The following is a 23,499-nucleotide window of genomic DNA, read 5'->3' as shown; positions in this document are numbered from 1 at the left end:
GACGTTTACGTTCTGGAATTGGTATTAAGTAGGGGCCCGAAGTTGATGGAAGATCGGCTGGGTCAGAGGTGGATCCTTGATCTGTTCGGGATGAAGAAGCGGTTACAGTTGTAGCAGTAGGTGGAGACAGACTCTTTTTCTTCCTTTTTGGGATGTCGGGCAACACGTGGCATGGTGACGCCGACGTGTTGGCCGAGGTGCCATGTGTCGTGGTAGTTAAGCCGAGATGATCTCGGAGTTGCCGACGTTATCCCCGAAGATATCGGAATCCGAGATAAGCAGATAAGGGACAAGAGTCCTAAGACAAAGAGGGGACTTAACCTAGATAAAATTCTTAAGGGAGTTTATCTTTATCTCTTAAAGAGTCCAGAGTAAGCAGTAAATTGGAGTTCATAGAAGTCATACTTCTAGTAGGACTTGGATTGAGTATATTATAAAAGAGAGGCACCCCCGTGGGTCTAAGGTATGCAATTTATGTTTTGAGTATTAAGTTTTGCACTTGATTATCTTTGAGAGATATACTGACTTGATCGTCGGAGTGCCCCCGGGTGGAAGAACCACCGCCGGAGCCTTTTCTTTCTGTTTCAGGTTACTGAAGCCATCTATTCTGCCTGTGCTCTGCAGTTGATCACTAAGCAGGCAGTGTGGTCAGATTTTTACCCACACACTATGATATTGCACAAACTTCGGGTTACTTCCTTCTACTAGTTTTGTGTATTATGAATTTCTATAAATTCTAGCATATCCTTGTTCTAAAATTCAAAGTGATTGTTCAATATGAACTTATTTATTTTATTCAAATACACAATTTATATAATAGTTATCACATAAAATCTCGTAAATTCTTATAAATATACGTAAGTTAGGATTTTTAAAATTTTTATAAATTAATTTACATATATTTATATAATTTATATAATTTTTTTAAACAACTTACATATAAGAACTTACGAAAATAGATATCATATTCAAGGGTGCCTCTATTTACCCACCATAAATTATCTCAAGGCAATCCACTTCTAAAAGCACACCTTTAATAATTTAGTAAATATATATTTTGCTCATCACACACCATAAATTTACATATTTGTCCTTACTCACACACCCATCCACAACAATATACACACAAACTCCCATATTTACCCTTACTCACTCACACACCCACCTTCATCCATCTTTCACCCTCAATTCTCAGTTTCAAGCGGTTAACACTGTGTTGGTGCTCAACACAGAGTTAAGTAGTGGTGAAGACGTCGTTGGTGCTCAACAAGACCCCTAGATCCAACATTACGGCATTTCACGGATGCATAGTTCTGAAAAAAAAAATAAAAAAAAATTTATAACTGTTCGGTAGTACAGAGTTGAATTAAATGAAATAGTTCGACCTTAGTAATCCGAACAAATTGCATTTGTTCGGTTTTAGATAGTCGAACAAATGGAATATGTTCGCTTATAGTCTGTTGATCATATATAATTTGTTCAATTGTAATCTGTTGAACATATGTAAGTTGTTCGATTGTAGTTTGTTGAACATATGTAATTTGTTCAATTGTAGTCTGTTGAACATATGTAAGTTGTTCGATTGTAGTTTGTCGAACAATGATATACTATTCACCTCTGGTTAACCGAACAACGATTTACCACTCACGCACAAAAACAAAGACAAAAACAACAAAAAAATAACCTTTTCGTTGCTCCATTGTTCCGAATGAGAATTGTCAGATGCATCATTCATTGAATCCAATCAAAATCTTCAATAATACTATATTTTTTATTATTTGTTGAAGGGTTTTTGATTTTGTTTTTAAGGTTTTTGGATTCTTGACAGAGAAGATACGTAAGGAACAAGTTTGAAAATGATGAATTATATTATATTGATTCTTATCCTTTATGGTAAATATACAAATAATGTGTATCATAACTTGTCCTCTTTAATTATTTCGCTTAAGATTAAAATTGTAATTAAAAATAAATTAATTAATAATTTGTCTTAAGAAGAAAAATGATGCGTAAATAGAATGACCCCATATTCAACCCATTAAGAATTGGTCTTTTACAAAATGGTCCCAATTTGCGAAACCGCCTTGCATTTTGAGACCCTGTGTTGTGTAGTCTTGTAGAAGGGACTGTGTCTATGTGTCACAAGCACTTCTATATATAAAACGCGCCTCATTCTTCGTCTCGAAGGGTTAACTCTCTCTCTCTCTCTCTCTCTCTCTCTACTATCTGGGGTTTCGCTTATTTTCTCTCTCTACTCTTCTCTTCTCTCTGTTGACATCTCGCGTTTCTCTGTATATTCGAAGCTTCGGATGTGTTTTCATCCACCGCTCTTCTCTCTCTCTCCTAACCAGGTCTGCCCCTCTCTCTCTCTCTCTCTCTCTCTCTATATATATATATATATATCTGATCTCTTTGTTCATTCTATACTCAATCGAAACCTATTTTACAGTTTCAGTCCAAGATTTTGATTTTTGGCTACATCTACGTGTATATATGTGTGTTTGCAGTGTATAGAAGTAGATTAATAGAGGTGTGATGGCGGCCCTAAGATCGAGCATGCCGTCAAGGTTACGGCAACTATTGTCCAGCGAAGGAACTATCGGTCCCTCTGTTAAACTCGACTCAGACCCTGTGAGTTTTTTCTTAACTCTGTGTTTGTTTTTATGGGTTTAGGGTTCTATGTCAATTGATAATTGATTGGACTGTGCTTAGGGTTTTGTTGGCATTTTATGTTTTATTTCTTGTAGAAAAAGATTGGATAAAATGGGTTCTGGTATGTGCGATTGTCAAGATATGGTGAAATTGGGTAGGGCTAAAGTAGGCATTAGCTTTGGGCGTTCTGTTATATTTGTTTGGGTTTCCAGTTGATGCAGCTTTGTGTTTTTGAATGATGGTTTTGGAAGCGTCTATTTATTAGCTATGGTAATTTATGTTGTGATTAGTCTTCTACTATTATGGCATATTAGGGGATAATTTTGATCACCGTTCATTTGGACAGCGGCTTTGGGCCCATATTATGACTATCAACAGCTTAATCCGTCGGTGGCATATGTTGGTTAATTGGTATTGCATGTGTTGTGGTGATGCGGAGATGGTGGATCACTTGCTTATTCATTTTCTTGTTGCGCCTCGGTTATGGAGATTATTGCTTTGTTTGGATTGGTTTGGGTGCAACTAGGTTCTATGTTGGGTGTGGTTCAATGTGGGTTGGGGCTAGGGTAGGTAGGAGGCGTCGGAAGGCTTGGCTTATTGCTTTTCATTGCTTACTTTGGTTGGTTTGGATGGAGTGTAATAGGCATGCTCAATATGTGTGTCATTTAGTTCATTGGTTAGAGAGTAGGCTTTTGTTGGTTTTGCATAGTTGGGTGACAAGTTCTATTGATACCATTGTTTTGACTTTTGTAGATTTTGTGGAGGATTTGATTAGTTAGATTGTTGGGCCCAAAATGGATTATTTTCCTTGTTTATTCTTTACATCATCTTGATATTTTTCTAATAAAGTTTGATTATTTATCAAAAAAAAAATAAAAATAAATAAATAAATAAAATTGATCACTGTTATACAACCCAACCGTCCAAAGTACTTTGGAGGTAAAGAGTTAGAGGGTAATTATGTTTCGCTGAAATTCTTGAGGTTTCTTGAATCTGAATGAGAAAATAGAAGTGTGTGGATAAATGATATTTTATAGCGAAATAGGCGGGAAATCGATGAATTTGATTAAGTTCATTTGCGGTGCAATGTGTAATAATGAAACCACTTACCATTGAAGGACAAAGACATTGAAAATATGGTTCCTTAGGTGCCTTATTTTGTTTAAACCTTCATAACTCAACCACCATTTAATTTTAAATTTAATTTATCATGGTTTTGGGGCAATATGTCCAACCATTTTTTTACTTTTTATTTACAAGGGACATGACTAAACTCCAAGTGAACTTTTGTTATTTTTCGAAAGATTGTTTTTAAAAATACCATTATTTTATTTTGTAAGTATAATTATTTGAATCCAATTTAGCTAGAACGTGAATGTGGGCAGAAAACAATTTTGTAGTCTATTTGTGTAATAAAAAAGAAGAAGATTGCTGTGTAGTCAAATTAAAATAGTGAAGTTATCATATGCAAACATGGGTTTTTGTATATTTTTATCGGAGTTGGATTTGCATTAGGAATCATGCATTTGGGTAATGTGTTTAGCCTACTGGAGACATTTTATTAAATCATGAAGCTAGACTCTTGGTTGAGTGACTTGGTAAAAAAAACCGATTGATTCATGCATCTGACCAATTCTTGCCTCATCCACCACTTAATCAACGAAAGAGAAGTAGACGTGGCCTCCACCATATGAGATGGAGACTATTATACTTTGGCTCTTCCTTTTGTGGGGAGGACAAAAATTCGATGCCTTTTTATGTTTGGCGATAATTACTTATGGGAGCGTGAATGCGGGTGACTGCTAGATTGCACCACAAGAAAGAAGGACAAATGGAAGTGGACTAGGGGGTCATCACATGTTTTATTTAGGTGTTTTTTTTTTTTTTTTGAGTCCACCTCGACTTCCACTTAGTGAGTTTTGCCTCAAAACCGAAGGGAATTGCAGAATAGAGACAAGTTTCTATGTGATTGAAGTCTATGTTTTGTAGACTAAAGTTCATGGTTATAGATACAAGTTCCAAAGGCTTCTCCAAGTTTTGTCTATAGCTCGTTCATAAATTCACTCAACTACTTAGACTTAACGAGGAAGTCCACTTAGAACTTGTTAGATGAGTTTCATGTAGCTGTGGATTATGTGAGCAGCATAGACACTTTATTAAATCATGAAACCGGACTGTTGGTTGAGTAATTTGGTAAAATAATGGACCGGTAGTATTACCAGGAAACACTAACACCCTAGCGATTTACGTTTTGGAATGCACATTTTGAAACATGGTACATTTTCATTCCAAAATGATAAATTAAGCGATCTAGAGCGATCCTATTATTTTTTTCTATGTTTTTCATTAAAAGTTATCCTTGATAGGGAAAAAGTTAAATGTAATGAACTAAAATCTAAATGGAGTGGAGTTTTGGATTTGCCTATGTAAAACAATGGGTCATATTGCTTATAGAATTGTGTTGTTGAATGATTAATTTGAAAGAAAATATACTATAATATATTGGATGTCAAATAAAGAAGTCTACACCTCTTTTGGAGCATGTGGTATACCACATTTTCATTCCTATTTCTTGTCATACCATAATGATCCATGTTCTAGGTAACATAGGACCAGTGTGAACTTATTGCATTTTGCTTTTCTCATTAATAGCATCTTCCAAGTTTAAAATATATTGTAAACGAGGTTTTTCTTGTTTTGATTTATGTTTTCACGTTAAATAACATGAAATTATAAATTTTGGAAAAGTTAGTGGGAGAATAACGTGTTGTGGAAACTAAAAACCATTTTGTGAAGGATTTATTCTTTTGTTTTATAAGTATTTTTTTGTAAATTTGCCTTGGCCTGCACAAGACCAAATTAAATTGATCATGCATTTCCCTTGTAATTCAACCTCTCCTTACCAACCTCCATTTTCCCCCCTTAATGCCATGTTTGGTTCTTTCATTAGTAGAGGGAAAGAAAAGGGGAGGGAAAATAAAAGAAATGAAAAATTAAATGGGAGAATCTTAAATACCTTATTTGTATTGGGTTGGGTTGAAAAAAATGATATTAAATGAATTGACAATCCTTGAGAAATCTTTTTTGGTTACCACTAGGAATAGCCACCATTAGTATAAAAAAAAAATATTTACATATCCTTTTTTTTCACTCAACAAGACCCAAAAAAAAAAAAATCTTTTTTTTTCTTGGACTTTTGCCTCAAGATGTGGAGATTTACGTTGAACCTGCTGTTACTTATTAGCCATTATTATGTTGCTCACCAATCTCCATGGTAATTATGTATGGTTTGACCCTGCCTAATTACCCATCCTTTTCAATATGCATAATGTGAACATAGCGTCATGGATGTTCACATTTTGGGGTAGTTGTGTTTTGTTATTGCCTGTGTGCTCAGGGGTTCCTTTTACCCTTCCAATTCAACTATGTGCGTGAGCTTGATATGAGAACAAATGCTGCTCATTTTATACCAAAATACATGGCTACAAGTTCAGCTACATATTTAGCATTTAAATCATGTTGTAATATCTGATTATGTGACACTGATTGAGTACCCCACCCTATGGGCAAACTTGAGGTAAAAATAAACGATGCAAGACTAAAACTAAATTGCTCACTTACATGACAAAAGACTTGCGAAAGACTTTTGGAATTTGGTTAAGCAGAGTTCAAGGCTTGGCATGAATGCATGAGTTACACTACTCAAAGAGTGACATACAAATGTGGTTAGCATTCTGCTTCTTATGGTTATGGGTAATAATTACAGTGATCTGCATTATTATGAAAAAAGTGGAATAGGCTACTGCATTTCTGTAGTGCATATGGTGGTCTGTTGCTTTTGATGGATGTGCCTACATTGTTGCGATTTGGTAGTTGTGCGAAACAAGCATTTTGAGTTTTCTAATCCATGCAATGTAGCCAGGGTTACTGGAACTGCTGCGTTCATAAGTTTAATCTGGAGGACAGTGGGTTATTATGTGGCCATAGATGCTTATTATGGTCTAGTTATAAAGTAATTTGGATACCTTTTCTCAAGGCATAATCTATAAAATAACAGAAATGCTGCCATCACTAATGGATGAGGTTTTTCCTTTGCATTCCCCCGTTTTGTTTATGCTTTTTTTTGACACTGTATATTTAATTGCAGCCTCCTAAAATAAAAGCATTCATTGACAAGGTGATTCAGAGTCCATTACAGGACATAGCAATACCTCTTTCTGGATTTCGTTGGGAATATGGCAAGGTGATAACTTCGACTTCTGTGATATCTCTTGAATGTTTTACCCTTTTGGTTGTTCACTAATTTGTTTTGTGGATTTCAGGGAAATTTTCATCACTGGAGGCCGTTGTTTCTGCACTTTGAGACATACTTTAAGACATACTTGTCCTGTAGGGGTGATCTACTTTTGACAGATAATACTCTAGGAGATAATAGTGCATTTCCAAAGCAAGAAGTTTTACAAATTTTACGAGTGATGCAAATAATTTTAGAGAATTGCCATAACAAGAGTTCATTTAGTGGTCTAGAGGTAAGTTGGAGATGATTGATGCGCAATTGTTAAAAAGGATTCCAATGTGAAGATAACCTGCATTTTTATATTTTATGGTGCATCACTTGTGTGCTTTCCATGACATTTTACTTTTATAACCATTTACAAGTGTTTTCTGTCTAATTGCTTTGTTGTTTCTTTTCAGCATTTCAAACTCCTCCTTGCATCAACAGACCCTGAGATTCTAATAGCTACCTTAGAGACTCTTTCTGCATTGGTGAAAATAAATCCCTCCAAACTACATTCAAGTGGGAAGTTGGTTGGGTGTGGCTCAGTGAATAGCTGTCTCCTGTCTCTAGCACAGGGGTGGGGAAGCAAGGAAGAAGGCTTGGGTTTGTATTCATGTGTTATGGTGAATGAGAAGACCCAGGAGGAAGGCCTGTGTTTGTTTCCATCTGAGGTTAACAATGATTGTGACAAGTCCCAGTACCGGTTAGGATCAACCCTTTATTTTGAATTCCATGGTGCTACTTCCCAAAGCACTGGGGAAGATACCGATGGTTCAAAGTCTTCTAGTGGGTGTGTTATTCACATCCCAGATCTCGATTTGCGGAAGGAGGATGATCTGTCGCTTATGAAGCAGTGCATTGAGGATTACAATGTACCTACTGAACACAGGTTCTCCTTACTGACCAGAATCAGATATGCTCATGCCTTCCGTTCTGCCAGAATATGCAGGCTATACAGTCGGGTCTGTCTACTTGCATTCACTGTCCTTGTTCAGTCTAGTGATGCTCATGATGAACTAGTCTCCTTTTTTGCTAATGAGCCAGAGTATACAAATGAACTAATTAGGATTGTGAGATCTGAAGAAACTGTTCCTGGAACCATTAAAACTCTTGTAATGCACGCCTTGGGGGCACAATTAGGTGCATATTCATCATCTCATGAACGGGCAAGGATTTTGAGTGGGTCAACCATCAGTTTTGCTGGGGGGAACCGTATGATTCTCCTGAATGTCCTACAGAGGGCAATTTTTTCACTGAATGATGCTATTGATCCATCGTCTATTGCATTTGTTGAGGCCCTTCTGCAGTTCTATCTGCTCCATGTTATATCTTCTTCAACTTCTGGGAGTGTTGTCAGGGGATCAGGAATGGTTCCCACATTCTTACCCCTTTTAGAGGATTCTGATCCTATGCATATGCATCTTGTCTGTCTTGCTGTGAAGACCTTGCAAAAGCTTATGGATTACAGTAATACGGCTGTGACCCTTTTTAAAGATTTGGGTGGAGTAGAACTTTTGACCCATAGAATTCAGGTAGAAGTAAACAGGGTCATCGATTTGGCTGGAGGACATGATAATTTAATGATTGTTGGGGAATGCTCAAGGAACAATGATGATCAGTCGTACACCCAGAAAAGACTCATTAGGATATTGTTGAAGGCACTTGGCTCTGCTACTTATACCCCAGCAAACTCTACAAGATCCCAGAACTCCCATGATGCTTCCTTGCCTGCCACACTGTCACTGATATTCAGAAATGTGGATAAATTTGGAGGTGAGATTTATTCCTCAGCTGTGACTGTTATGAGCGAAATTATTCACAAAGACCCTACTTGCTTTACTGCTTTGCATGAATTGGGTCTTCCGGATGTTTTTTTAGCTTCTGTAGTTGCTGGAATACTCCCTTCTTCAAAGGCTATTACATGTATTCCTAATGGCCTTGGTGCCATTTGTCTTAATGCCAAAGGCTTGGAGGCTGTGAAAGAGACTATGGCATTGCGGTTCCTTGTTGATGTCTTCACCTCAAAGAAATATGTAGTAGCAATGAATGAAGGTATTGTCCCTTTGGCAAATGCTGTGGAGGAGCTTCTACGACATGTGTCTTCATTGAGAAGCACAGGTGTTGATCTAATCATTGAAATTGTTAATAGAATTGCTTCTGTAGGGGACAGTTGTATAGGATCATCAGGAAAAGTTAATGGGAGTACTGCAATGGAAATGGATTCTGAAGACAAGGAAAATGAAGCTCCTCGCTGCCTGGTTAGTGCAACAGATTCAACTGCAGAAAGCATCACTGATGAGCAGTTTATCCAACTATGCATCTTTCATGTGATGGTTCTGGTTCACAGAACGATGGAAAATGCTGAAACATGCCGGTTATTTGTGGAGAAGTCGGGGATTGAAGCCTTACTGAAACTTCTATTGCGTCCAAGTATTGTGCAGTCATCTGAAGGGATGTCTATTGCTTTACATAGCACCATGGTTTTCAAGGGTTTTACTCAACATCATTCTGCTCCTTTAGCACGTGCCTTCTGTTCCTCTCTTAAGGATCATCTGAAGAAAGCTTTGAATGGATTTTGTGTGGCTCCAGGATCCTTTCTGCTGGATCCTAGGATTACTCCAAATAGTGAAATCTTTTCTGACCTTTTCCTGGTTGAATTCCTTCTATTTCTTGCTGCCTCGAAAGACAATCGTTGGGTAACTGCGTTACTTACTGAGTTTGGAAATGAAAGCAAGGATGTACTGGAGGATATTGGACATGTTCAACGTGAAATTCTATGGCAGATTGCTCTACTTGAAGATGCTAAGCTTGAGATGGAGGATGATGGCGCTGGTTCTTCTGCTGAGTCACGGCAGTCAGAGTTTACAAATGAAACTGAAGAGCACAGATCCAACTCCTTTAGGCAGTTTCTTGATCCATTGCTGAGAAGAAGGATGTCAGGGTGGAGTTTTGAATCACAATTCTTTGATCTTATAAACCTGTACCGTGACCTTACTCGTGCTTCTGGTCTTCCACAAAGAAGCATTGATATTCCTTCAAACCTGCGACTCGGAGCCAGTCATCAGTCACATCAGTCTGGTTCTTCTGATGGAGTTGGGGCCAGTGGTAGAAAGGAGGATGACAAACAGAGATCCTATTATTCTTCTTGTTCTGACATGGTGAAGTCACTTTCTTTTCACATTACCCACTTGTTTCAGGAGTTGGGAAAGGTAATGTTGCTTCCATCTCGTAGACGGGATGATATGTTGAATGTTTCGCCTCCTTCAAAATCAGTGGCTTCTACCTTTGCAACCATTGCACTTGACCAAATGAATTTTGGAGGTCATGTGAATCCCTCTGGATCAGAGGTGTCTGTATCGACAAAGTGCCGATACTTTGGTAAGGTTATTGATTTTATTGATGCCATTCTACTGGACAAGCCAGATTCATGCAATCCTGTTTTCGTAAATTGTTTATATGGCCTTGGGGTTGTTCAATCAGTTTTGACCACATTTGAAGCTACCAGTCAGTTGCTTTTTGCGGTAAACAGGGCTCCTGCTTCTCCCATGGAGACTGATGATGGAATTTTAAAGCAGGATGAAACAGATAATGCTTGGATACATGGTCCCCTGGCCAGCTATGGTAAACTTATGGATCACCTGGTGACTTCATCTTTCATTTTATCTCCATTTACAAAGCACTTGCTTACACAACCTCCAATAAATGGGGATACTCCATTTCCAAGGGATGCTGAGACATTTGTAAAGATTCTCCAGTCCATGGTTCTTAAAACAGTCCTACCTGTTTGGACTCATCCTCAGTTTACTGATTGCAGCTATGATTTTATTGCCACGGTTGTGTCTATAATCCAGCACATTTATTCTGGGGTTGAAGTTAAAAACATTTCTAGCAACAGTGGGCCCCGTACAGCTGGTCCTCCACCAAATGAATCAACTATTGCGACAATTGTCGAGATGGGGTTTTCTAGGTCCAGAGCAGAAGAAGCTTTGAGGCACGTTGGATCAAATAGTGTGGAGCTGGCTACGGAATGGCTATTCTCGCATCCAGAGGAAACCCAAGAAGATGATGAACTTGCTCGTGCACTAGCTATGTCTTTGGGGAACTCTGCATCAGACACAAAGGAAGATGTTGCTATTGAAAATAGTCAACAAATTGAAGAAGAGATAATTCAACCCCCTCCTGTGGAAGACTTGTTATCAATATGTACAAAGCTTTTACAAATGAAAGAATCTATTGCTTTTCCACTTCGGGACCTTTTGGTTATGTTATGCTCTCAAAATGATGGTCAATACCGGTCAAATGTTGTCATGTATATTATAGAGCAGGTGAAGCTTTGTAATTCCGACAGTGGAAATGGTAACATGCTACATGCCCTTTTTCATCTTCTAGCTTTAATTTTTCATGAAGATGCAGTGGCACGAGAAGTTGCCTCGAAGGCTGGTGTGGTGAAGGTTGCCACAGATCTGCTGTCACATTGGGTTTCTAGTTCATGTGACACGGAGAATTCCCAAATTCCGAAGTGGGTAACAGCAGCTTTTCTGGCTATTGATAGGCTGTCACAAGTGGATCAAAGGTTGAATGCTGATATTGCAGAGCTGTTGAAGAAGGATGATGTTGGTGGCCATCAGACATCTATAGTAATTGATGAAGATAAGAAGAACAAGTTGCAGTCATCATTGGGACTATCTTCAAAGAATATAAGTATACAGGAACAGAAGAGACTGATTGAGATTGCCTGTGGTTGTATCAAGAACAAGCTCCCTTCTGAAACAATGCATGCTGTTTTGCAGCTATGTTCTACTCTCACCAGAACTCATTCTGTAGCTGTTAGTTTTCTTGATGCTGGGGGTTTGCCTTTGCTGCTTTCCTTGCCGACAAGTAGCCTGTTTGTTGGGTTTGACAGTATTGCTGCTACTATAATCCGTCATATCCTAGAAGATCCTCAGACTCTCCAGCAAGCAATGGAATCTGAGATACGGCACAGTGTTGTGACTGCTGCTAACCGACAATCCAATGGAAGACTTATCCCCCGTAATTTTCTTTTAAATTTGACTTCTGTCATCTCACGGGATCCAGTGATATTTATGCAGGCTGCTCAGTCTGTATGCCAAGTTGAAATGGTAGGTGAAAGGCCGTACATTGTCCTACTGAAGGATCGTGACAAGGATAAATGCAAAGAGAAAGAAAAAGAGAAGGAGAAAGCAGTGGAGAAAGACAAAACACAGACTACTGGGAAGGTTGCTTTGGGTAATATCAACTCATCAGGTCCTGGAAATGGGCAAGGCAAACTTCCTGATACAAATTTGAAGAATGTGAAAGTTCATCGAAAACCCCCTCAGAGTTTTGTAAATGTGATTGAGCTTCTATTGGATTCAGTTATAACATTCGTGCCTCCTTTGAAAGATCACTCGTCGATGAAGGATACCTCATTAGCGGACATGGACATTGATATGACTGGGAACAAGGGGAAAGGGAAGGCTGTTGTTTCTTTATCTGAGGAAGATGAGGCCAACCCCAATAACCAGGAAGTTTCTTCATCATTGGCAAAGATTGTGTTCATTCTGAAGCTTTTGACAGAGGTTCTTTTGATGTATTCTTCATCTATTCATGTTCTGCTTCATCGAGATGCTGAAGTTAGTAGTTTCAGGGGCCCTCCTCAACATGCTCTTACTGGTCACTGCACTGGTGGAATATTCCATCATATTCTTCACAAGTTTCTTCCCTATTCCAGAAGTATGAAGAAGGAAAAGAAAACAGATATTGACTGGAAGCACAAACTAGCAAGCAGGGGTAGCCAGTTTTTGGTGGCGTCTTGTGTCCGCTCCACAGAAGCAAGGAAGAGAATTTTTATGGAGGTCAATAATGTTTTTAATGAGTTTGTTGATTCTTGTACCGGTTTTAGGCCTCCAGGAAGTGATATCCCAGCTTTAATTGATCTGATCAACGATGTAGTTGCTGCTCGTACACCCACAGGTTCATACATTTCGGCTGAAGCTTCTGCTACTTGTATAGATGTTGGTCTGGTGAGGTCATTAACTCGTACTCTCCAAGTGTTAGACCTGGATCATCCTGAATCTCCGAAAGTTGTTACAGGACTTGTCAAAGTTCTTGAGATAGTAACCAAGGAACACATCCATGCAGCTGATTGTAATACTGGCAAGGTTGAAAATGCAACAAAACCTCCTGATCAGAGTCAACTTGGTGGAACAGATAATGGTGGCAATATATCCGAGTCTATGGAAACTTCTCAACATAATCAGAGTTCTGCAGCAGCTGATCACATTGAGTCTTTTGACACTGTCCAGAACTACGGTGGATCTGAGGCTGTTACTGATGATATGGAACATGACCAAGATCTTGATGGAGGCTTTGATCCTGCAAATGAAGATGACTACATGCATGAAACTCCCGAGGACACCAGGGGTGTTGAAAATAGCCTTGATACTGTGGGGATTAGATTTGAAATCCAGTCACGTGACCAAGAGAATCTTGATGACGACGACGATGACGACGACGACGATGATGATGATGAGATGTCAGGGGATGATGGAGATGAAGATGAAGAGGATGATGAGGAACATAATGATCTTGAAGAAGATGAAGTGCATCACCTGCCACATCCTGACACAGATCAAGATGACCATGAGCTTGATGAGGATGAATTTGATGAGGAGGTGATGGAGGAAGAGGATGAAGATGATGATGATGATGAAGAGGAAGGAGTTATACTTAGGCTGGAGGAGGGAATCAATGGGATAAATGTTTTAGATCATATTGAGGTTTTTGGTAGAGATCATAGTTTTGCCAATGATACTCTCCACGTGATGCCCGTTGAAGTTTTTGGCTCTAGACGCCAAGGGCGTACTACATCCATTTACAATCTATTGGGGAGAACTGGTGACAATACCGCTCCATCGCAGCATCCACTCTTGGTGGAGCCTTCTTCATCACTACAGACAGCTCCTCTCAGGCAATCAGGTAACTCTACCCGGTGGTTGGTAAATTCCCTTATTTTTTTTTATCTATTTGAAGTTTTCATTCTGTAACTTCTGATTTGACCCCGTGTTTTTTTGGTTCTATATAATCTGTTCTTATGATCCTGAAAGACCTTGTTGTGCGGATTCTAACATCCAAACCTTTTGCTCTACCTTTTGTATTTTGTTTTCTTCAGAGCGTGATGTCGGCCATTCTGATAGGAACTCAGAGAACAACTCATCACGTCTTGATGTTATTTTCCGGTCACTGAGGAATGGTCGTCAGGGACACCGTTTCAACCTGTGGACAGATGATACCCAGCAAACTGGTGGATCAAATGCATCTGCAGTTCCCCAAGGGCTTGAAGATTTGCTTGTTTCCCATTTGAGACGGCCAGTCCCCGAGAAACCGTCTGATCAGAATACAATACCCTTGGAAACTCAAAGTAAAGGTGAGGCGAGTCCATTACAAGAATCTGCAGGGATAACCGCTGAAAATCCTGCCGAGATTAATGGCAACAGTGAAAACAATTATGTGCCTCTGCCTTCTTCTATAGCAATGGATAGTTTGGGCAATGCTGATACAAGGCCTACAATAAATGAATCTCTACAGGGAACAGATTTAGCAAGTACACTCTCTCAATCTGTTGAAATGCAGTTTGAACACAATGATGCTGTTGTGCATGATGTTGAGGCAGTGAGCCAAGAAAGTAACGGAAGTGGAGCAACATTGGGGGAGAGCCTTCGGAGTCTGGATGTTGAAATTGGAAGTGCTGATGGCCACGATGATGGTGGAGAAAGGCAAGGTTCTGCTGATACTCGAACAAGGAGAACAAATGTGTCTTTTGCGAATTCTACTCCAGTAAGTGGGAGAGATGCATCACTTCATAGCGTAACAGAAGTTTCAGAAGATCCTAGCCAAGAACCCGATCAGGGTGGTCAATTAGAGGAGCAGCAGGTGAATGGTGATGCTGATTCTGCTTCAATTGACCCTACGTTCCTTGATGCACTCCCTGAGGAGCTGCGTGCCGAAGTTCTTTCCGCTCAACAGGGTCAAGTGGCGCAGCCTTCAAATGCTGAACCTCAAAATTCTGGGGAGATAGATCCAGAATTTCTTGCAGCCCTTCCGCCTGACATTCGTGAAGAAGTCCTTGCGCAACAAGAAGCACAAAGATTACATCAATCACAGGAACTGGAAGGTCAACCTGTGGAAATGGACACTGTCTCAATAATTGCGACTTTTCCTTCAGAATTACGAGAAGAGGTTTGTTGACTATTGAAGAGTTATTCTCATCTTTCTTAATATCTGGCTTTTTACTTGATATTTACCTTTTTGTAGGTTCTCTTGACTTCCTCTCATGATATCCTTGCCAATCTCACACCTGCTCTTGTTGCGGAGGCGAACATGTTGCGTGAAAGATTTGCAAATCGTTATAATCGAACACTCTTTGGAATGTACCCTAGAAACCGTAGGGGTGAATCTTCTCGACGAGGTGAAGGTATTGGATCTAGTCTGGATAGAGCTGGTGGAATCATTGCTCGTAGGTCTATGGGAAGTAAGCCAGTTGAAGCTGAAGGAGCTCCTCTAGTTGACACAGAAGCTCTGAGAGCCATGGTTCGACTGTTTCGTGTTGTTCAGGTATTCATTTGGTATGATATATTCTTCCTCACATATATCGTTTGTGATCTTTATATTGATTGACATTATCTATGCAGCCACTTTATAAAGGTCAGCTGCAGAGGCTTCTCTTGAATTTATGTGCACATAATGAAACCAGAACTGCTCTGGTGAAAATCTTGATTGACATGTTGATGCTTGATATAAGGAGGCCTGTCAATCATTTGAGTGCTTCTGAGCCATCTTATAGGCTGTATGCTTGCCAGAGTAATGTAATGTATTCTCGGCCTCAATCTTTTGATGGTAATGCCTCGATGCTTTTCTCTTATCCATTGTTGGTCAATTGTATTTTGTCCTTTCATTTGTCAAATCTCGGTTGAAGTATGAACCCAGGTTTGTATTATTACATCTGAAAACCCATGCCCGTGCCTGGTCTTCATGAAGTACTTTAACAAAGGTTGGTTTGAGTATAATTAACGCTTAAAACACTATAGTGCTCGTTTAGGTGATGATATGGATTGAATTAAATAAAACTTAGTTACGGGAAAGATCTTCAAATGCTTTAGGTTTTCATTTACCATGTCCTTTTATAAGGCGGAAACTATGCAATTTGGAAATAGGAGTTTGCTAAACCTTTCTTGCTTTTTATGTTTTCTTTCCTATTCTTTTGTTTCATTAAGAGCACGCTAGATATGATGGAAAGGACTGGAATGGAGTGCCCTCTAACTTTGCATTCCCTTTCCCTTGTTTGGTACGTCTTATTTATATGGGAATAGTCATTCCATTGGAATGGCTATTCCAACAAAATATGAGAATACCTATTCGGTCCTCCAACCTAAGGAATGACAATTCCATTCCATTATGGAATTACTGTAAAATATTATTATTATTTCTTTTATTGGCACTTAAAAAAATGTTAGTATTTGTCTACTACCACCATTCCATTCTCCAACCACCCACTCCACCACCCTACTGCCACTGCCACCACCTTATTGCCACTGCCACCACCATGGTTGCCGCCACAACCACTACCACCACATCCACAACCATAAAACCACCACTATCACCATCTTTAGAGCCACTACTCTACTACCATCGCTCACTGTCACCACAACCTCTGCTGCCACAACCACTACCTTACAATTACTACTACCACCTTCATCTTCATCACACCACCACCATCACCACCATCGCGAGAACAATCACTCTACTACTGTTGGCTGCTGCCACAGCCACCTTACCACCACCACCACCACCACCACCACCACGTTCTTACCACCACCACCATCGCAACCACAGCACCACCTTACCACCACCACTAAGGCCACAACAATCTTCTACTACCACCGTCCTACTGTCATTGTTATCACCACTACCGAGGCCGCCACCGCCACGACTCACCATCACTTCCACAACTATTAACATTATAATGATCTATATAAAATTTTAATTTATCTGTTACTAACTTGTTAAAAAAATAATAAAATAATAAAAATTTATTCCATTTCATGAGTTTAATAGGCATAACCAAATATGAGAATGAGAATTATCATCCTATTCCTCTGTCATTCTATGTTGGCAACCAAACAGTGGAATGGGAATGGACATTCAATTCCATTCCATTCAACCTTTAATTCCATTCCCACTCTCATTCCATTCCGACTTCATTTCAGTCCATCATACCAAACATAGTTTTTTCCTGAAGTGCTAAATAGTTCCATGTACCCTTCATAGGTCTCCCTCCTCTGGTGTCTCGGCGTATTCTTGAGACTTTGACCTACTTGGCTCGCAATCATCCTTATGTGGCAAAGATATTGCTTCAATTTAAGCTGCCTCAGCCACTCTTACAAGAGTCAGAAAATCTTGATAAGGCACGTGGCAAAGCTCTTATGATTGTTGAAGAGGATGTGATGGAAGGAAAGAACCATCTGGAAGGATACTTTTCCATTGTGATGCTTTTGAGCCTTTTGAGCCAGCCCCTATATTTGAGGAGTATAGCACATCTTGAACAGGTGATGGTTTACACAAAGTTGTACTTTCTTTGTATTAATTAATTCTCTAATACACTAACTTGGTTTTGTTGGTCGTCTTTCCATATGGGATTCTTGTTTCAGCTACTAAGTTTATTGGATGTAATCGTGGATAATGCTGAAAGCAAGTCTAGTTTATCTAATGAATCTGGCATACCTGCTGCGGAACAAACATCTGGTCCTCATATTTCCACGTCAGTTGCTGATATAAATACAGTCTCTAGTGCCATATCCTCTGGCTCTGACATTACAGCATCTAAGCCCAATGACGACTCCAAACCCTCTGCTTCTAGTGCAAATGCGGAGTGTGATACTCAAAATGTACTAGATAATCTACCACAAGCAGAACTTCGACTTCTATGCTCACTGCTTGCAAGAGAGGGGTATTGACTTTATTGCTCCACATTCTAATTTTTTTTGGTCTTCTATATTATATTGCTTTACAATGCGCGCTTTTATTAAAAATGTACACTCATTTCAAGCTTGTTAAAGGGTGCCACTCATTATCAAAATTCTTTCTTACGTACTTACTAATATTTTAAGGGTAAAAATGATGAATAAAATAGAAGTTTTATGCGTAGTTATAGAATAAATGCGGTTACTTATACATACTTATTGGGTGTTTCTCCAACTAAGCACATCGGAAACCTATTCCATAACCTTACCCAAAGTGTTGAGTATTCAAAACAGGCACTTCAAAAATTCAGAAGAGTCCATGTAACATAGATCTTACTCTAGTAGCTCTCTCTCTTTATTATGGGTGGATCTACTGTGAGCTGTAGAGAAATACTCAAGTTACTCCTTTTTGGCTTAACCGTTCGTGTCATGGTTGCCCTCATCACTTTTTAGTTGCTAGTTGGTATAATGTGGATTCGTGGGACTTTGATGATAGATGGGTGTGCATTTGTGATGTGTTGATTTTGAGTTCTCCGCAGTCTATTCTGGTTTCGGTTTCTCTTATGCGGGAGGTAAGTTGGTTCATGAGGGTTGATCTTTGTTTTGAGCTCTCACTTCCCGCATGCTTTTATATGGATGCTGGTTGATGGGTGAAGCAGATGTGAAAGCCAATTTTTCTGTGGGTTTCTCTATGTTGTTTGCACTCATATATAGGTGAGTTTTTCTGCCATAGTTGAGCTTATGGAGAATGTTCCTGGCAGTTTGCTTTTGTTTCTCTTATGTGGTTGGCATTTTATCTTAAGGTGGGGCGGTTTGTTGTGGTTGGAGCTCGAATCTGGTTTGTACGTGGAGAATTTGGTTCATGGTTGAAGATGGAGATTGTTTCACATGCTTGCTTGGCAAGTGTATGTGTGTGTGTGCATCTCTATCCCACACGTCTTGTTGTACAAGATGCAAAGCATTGATTTTTTGTAGCAGGAAACTTTCTGCCCATTTTTGTCTAGTGGATTGTGATGTTGCTACTGGCATCATCATCTACTTGTATTTGTGAAGTGTCACAAAAACATACCCATGCATCCTTTTTAATGTTGCTGGTTGTGTTTTTATTGAAATTTCATTGAAGGAAGTGTGATTTGGGCATTGGCCAATATTTGTGGTTCCTATTTTAGCAGAGATTTGGTGTGTTTATGTAGAATAGGTGTTAACAGCCTTTGGCATATGCCCAAGCCTCTCATGATGTGAGAGATTTTTTAATGTATAATAGGTGTTGTGTTTTTGTTGCCCAAGCCTTTTGATTTTTTCTCGAGTTTCATTTTACATTTTCTTTTTTGGTAATTAAATTCTTACTAACCAAAAACAATTGTTTAATTATGTACCTTTTTATTGTATGTTCTTTAAATTTTATTTATTTAATTTTTACCTGGCCATTCTCTTATATATATATATATATATATTGACCTGGTCATTATGTGCTCATGAGCTTGTGTGATATGGTTCCTGCACTTATTTGATGAGTTCCCCCCATTTTTGGCTCTCTAACTAGCTCTTATCTGGCCCATCCTTCTTAGCTTCTTGGGAATATTGAACTCCTGGATTTCTTGGATTAATTTGTTCAAGTTTCTTCTTGACTCTTATCCCTTTCTAATATTTCATTTCTTCCCAGCCTGTCAGATAATGCATATACTATGGCAGCAGAGGTGTTGAAGAAGTTGGTTGCAATTGCCCCAACTCACTGTCGCCTGCTTATCACTGAGCTAGCAGATTCTATGCAAAATTTGACCAAGTCTGCAATGGATGAGTTGCGCATTTTTGGAGAAGCAGAAAAAGAACTACTCACTACTATATCATCTGGTGGTGCCGCAATTTTGAGGGTCTTGCAGGCATTAAGCTCGCTCGTTGCCTCAATTTCTGAGAAAGATAAGGATCATCAAATTCTATCTGAAAAGGAATACACTGCTGCTATTTCTTTGGTATATGATATCAGTGCAGCTTTGGAGCCTTTGTGGCTGGAGTTGAGTGCTTGTATAAGCAAAGTAGAAGGCTATTCAGATTTGCCACCCGATTTATCAAATAAATCTGTGATTTCACCATATAAACCATCTGGTGTAATGCCTCCACTTCCTGCTGGTACTCAGAACATCTTGCCATACATAGAATCTTTCTTTGTGATTTGTGAGAAGTTGCAACCTGGGCAGTCAGTTGTGAACCAGGACCTTGGTAATGCTCTAGTTTCTAATGTTGAAGATGCCACCACTTCTACAAGCCTGCAGAAAACTTCAGGGCCTGCTTTGAAAGCAGATGAAAAACACCTTGCTTTTGTGAAGTTCTCAGAGAAGCATCGGAAGCTCTTAAATTCTTTCATCCGGCAAAACCCTGGGTTGCTTGAGAAGTCTTTCTCACTCATGCTGAAGGTTCCACGCTTTATTGATTTTGACAACAAACGTGCACACTTTAGATCTAAGATAAAGCACCAACATGATCATCATCACAGCCCTTTAAGGATTTCTGTGAGAAGAGCTTACATTCTGGAAGATTCATATAATCAACTGCGCATGAGGTTGACACAGGATTTGAAGGGGAGGTTGAATGTTCATTTCCAAGGAGAGGAAGGTATTGATGCAGGTGGACTTACCAGGGAATGGTATCAGTTGTTGTCCAGGGTTATCTTTGACAAGGGTGCACTACTATTTACAACTGTTGGCAATGAATCAACATTTCAGCCAAATCCCAACTCCGTTTACCAAACGGAACATCTCTCGTACTTTAAATTTGTTGGGCGAGTTGTGAGTATCTTTTCATTCATGGTTACTTGTTGAAGTTGCTAACTATATGCTTCTTGCTTATGTCTTTGCCTATATGTTTCAGGTTGGGAAAGCACTTTTTGATGGACAACTTCTTGATGTTCATTTTACTCGATCCTTCTACAAGCATATCCTCGGGGTTAAAGTGACTTACCATGACATTGAAGCTATAGATCCTGATTACTTCAAAAACCTGAAGTGGATGCTTGAGGTATGTTGCACACTGGAATGTCGCATGCACACGCACACACAATATATATATATATATATATATCACTGTTTCCTTTGCCGAGGTCCACCAAACATTTGTCCTCAGTGCCTTGTTTACTTTTGCAGAACAATACCACTGATGTTTTGGACCTTACTTTTAGCATTGATGCTGATGAAGAGAAACGGATATTGTATGAGAAGACAGAGGTAATGAATTCCCTCAACTCCATGAGATGATTATTTTGTTCAACAATTGTTTGTCATATTTAAAATTTTGATTTACATAACGCAGGTGACTGACTATGAACTGATCCCTGGTGGACGGAACATTCGAGTTACTGAGGAAAACAAGCATGAATATGTTGATTTAGTTGCTGAACATCGTTTGACTACTGCTATTCGTCCTCAAATAACTGCATTTTTGGAAGGATTTAATGACCTAATACATCGTGATTTGATATCTATTTTTAATGATAAGGAACTGGAACTATTAATTAGTGGGCTTCCAGATATAGACTGTGAGTTTGCTTTTGTTAAATTGATTATTTTTACTTTTCATTTGTCAATCCCAGGGAAGTTAAGGGATACTTTTTTCTAATAATATCATTGTTTTTCAGTGGACGACATGAGGGTGAATACGGAGTACTCTGGGTATAGCGCTGCATCTCCTGTCATCCAATGGTTTTGGGAAGTGGTTCAAAGTTTCAGCAAGGAAGATAAGGCTCGTCTTCTGCAGTTTGTGACTGGCACCTCAAAGGTATGTTTCTGTAGTGTTTTTTTGTATCCCTCAGTTGTGCGTGATACTTTGAAGTAAATTTAATTTTTTTTTCTTTTATAATATATGAACTGAACTGTAACTAAATCTGAAAATACGTAGTAGGGAAACAACCCAGAATTGAGTCATAGTAGAGACTTATATCAACATGTTTGAAATTTGAATTCAAATTGCCATGGCTTGTATGTAAGCTGTCTTATTGGTCAAAAAACAGTTCTGCGAAGCTGTTCACAATTCTAAGAACATTATGAAAGGACAACTTTATCCTTAAATGATGTTATAAAGCTAGAGAGCAACTTCTCCCTACTTTTTTGTAGTGTCAAATAGTCAATTTCTTTCATAAGTAGTAGACCACAATATTTTAGAATAAAAACCATGAATGTAGGGTGAACATGGTTGCAGTTTTTGCTGGCTATGCCATGGTGTGTTTTAGTGAGTAGCCTGCAAATTGTATTTATATCAGCTTCAATTTCCATATATCCACCATTTACCTACTGAAAAAAAATTAGAACTCCATACCAATTTAAAAATTCTTCTCTTCTTATGACTCTAATTCAGGAAGCCCAGCCTGACATCTTTTTAATGACGTTAGTAAACAGCCTTATATTTATTTATGTTTTGGGTTGTAAGAAAATGTAAAACCTCTTTGACACTGATTTTCCAAAGCTTTTAATGTTTCATGAAAGCCTCTACTGGTTATATTTTTCATACACCTTATTTTGTTAGCCTACTTTTGCGAATGCACATTTTTTGTCTTTTCTCTTTGTTGGGCCGGGGTGTGCATGTGATGTATATAAAAGCTGAAGTAATGTCCACCAACTTTTAAATTTTTACAAGAAAATAAGAACTTCAAGGATAACTGCCCAAATGGATTGTGTATACAGAAAAGCATTTTTTTTATATATTTGTATTGGTGTGTCCCCATGTCTTGATTGACAGTCAAGGAACTTTAGCCCCGATGTTTCAGTCAACCCAAGGAATGACCTGTCGACCCATAAAAAGATGGGTGAACCCGCCTATTTGTCTCCATAAAATCCAACGTTTACTGTTTTGTGTTTAACAGTTGCTCATTAAAAGCTCATTTCAACCTTCAAATTATTTCTCATGATGTATTAATTTGTGCCATTTTATGATGAAACATATTCATAAGAGATTGAGACTAGAGGTTTTGAGCAGTTCAGACTGAACTGTTAAAGGATTCATTGTTTAAGCAATGTTGTATTCATGCAGGTACCTTTAGAAGGATTCAGCGCATTACAAGGGATCTCAGGCTCACAGAAGTTCCAGATTCACAAGGCCTATGGCAGCCCTGATCACTTGCCTTCAGCTCATACTTGGTATCATATTCCAATCATAATTGTTTCTTCGTAGTTACTTGTTTATTAGTACTGTACTTTGGTTGATAATCTTCAGTTCACAAGCGACCGTGGAAGTTTACTGAATTTCTTCTTATTTATGATATATATATGCAGTTTCAACCAGTTGGATCTACCGGAGTATCCTTCTAAACAACATCTAGAGGAGAGACTGCTGCTTGCTATTCATGAAGCCAATGAAGGGTTCGGATTCGGTTGAGAATATTGCATAAAGGGTATACATAATGTACTCTTTGTAGATAAAAATGTCTCATGTCAAAAGGTTGTCATGAAATGAAGTTACGAAGTGAAAGATTGCATTTGAATATTCAAGTTGATAAGGTGTTAATATACATACATACTGTACAGTGTATGGCAGTTTTTTTAATTATGCCAATTTTTTCTTGTA

At 38.8% G+C, this 23,499-nt stretch overlaps 1 protein-coding gene across 1 annotated transcript; it reads left to right on the top strand.

The window, feature by feature from the left end:
• The first annotated feature begins 2,086 nt into the window (after window positions 1-2,086).
• On the top strand, window positions 2,087-23,499 carry LOC114285989 (E3 ubiquitin-protein ligase UPL2). Its single transcript, XM_028229075.2, has 17 exons — window positions 2,087-2,351; window positions 2,508-2,631; window positions 6,800-6,895; window positions 6,975-7,181; window positions 7,348-13,909; window positions 14,103-15,169; window positions 15,245-15,544; window positions 15,622-15,826; window positions 17,258-17,535; window positions 17,638-17,936; window positions 19,613-20,732; window positions 20,815-20,961; window positions 21,087-21,167; window positions 21,253-21,478; window positions 21,578-21,717; window positions 22,966-23,072; window positions 23,208-23,499. The coding sequence occupies exons 2-17, from the start codon at window positions 2,536-2,538 to the stop codon at window positions 23,308-23,310; spliced, it is 11,034 nt and encodes a 3,677-aa protein (XP_028084876.2). The 5' UTR covers window positions 2,087-2,351; window positions 2,508-2,535; the 3' UTR covers window positions 23,311-23,499.

The sequence above is a fragment of the Camellia sinensis genome, chromosome 3 (assembly GCF_055761805.1).
Source record: "Camellia sinensis isolate YWXY chromosome 3, ASM5576180v1, whole genome shotgun sequence".
NCBI classification, from domain to species: Eukaryota; Viridiplantae; Streptophyta; class Magnoliopsida; order Ericales; family Theaceae; genus Camellia; species Camellia sinensis.
This window is presented reverse-complemented; position numbering and strand designations above follow the sequence as displayed.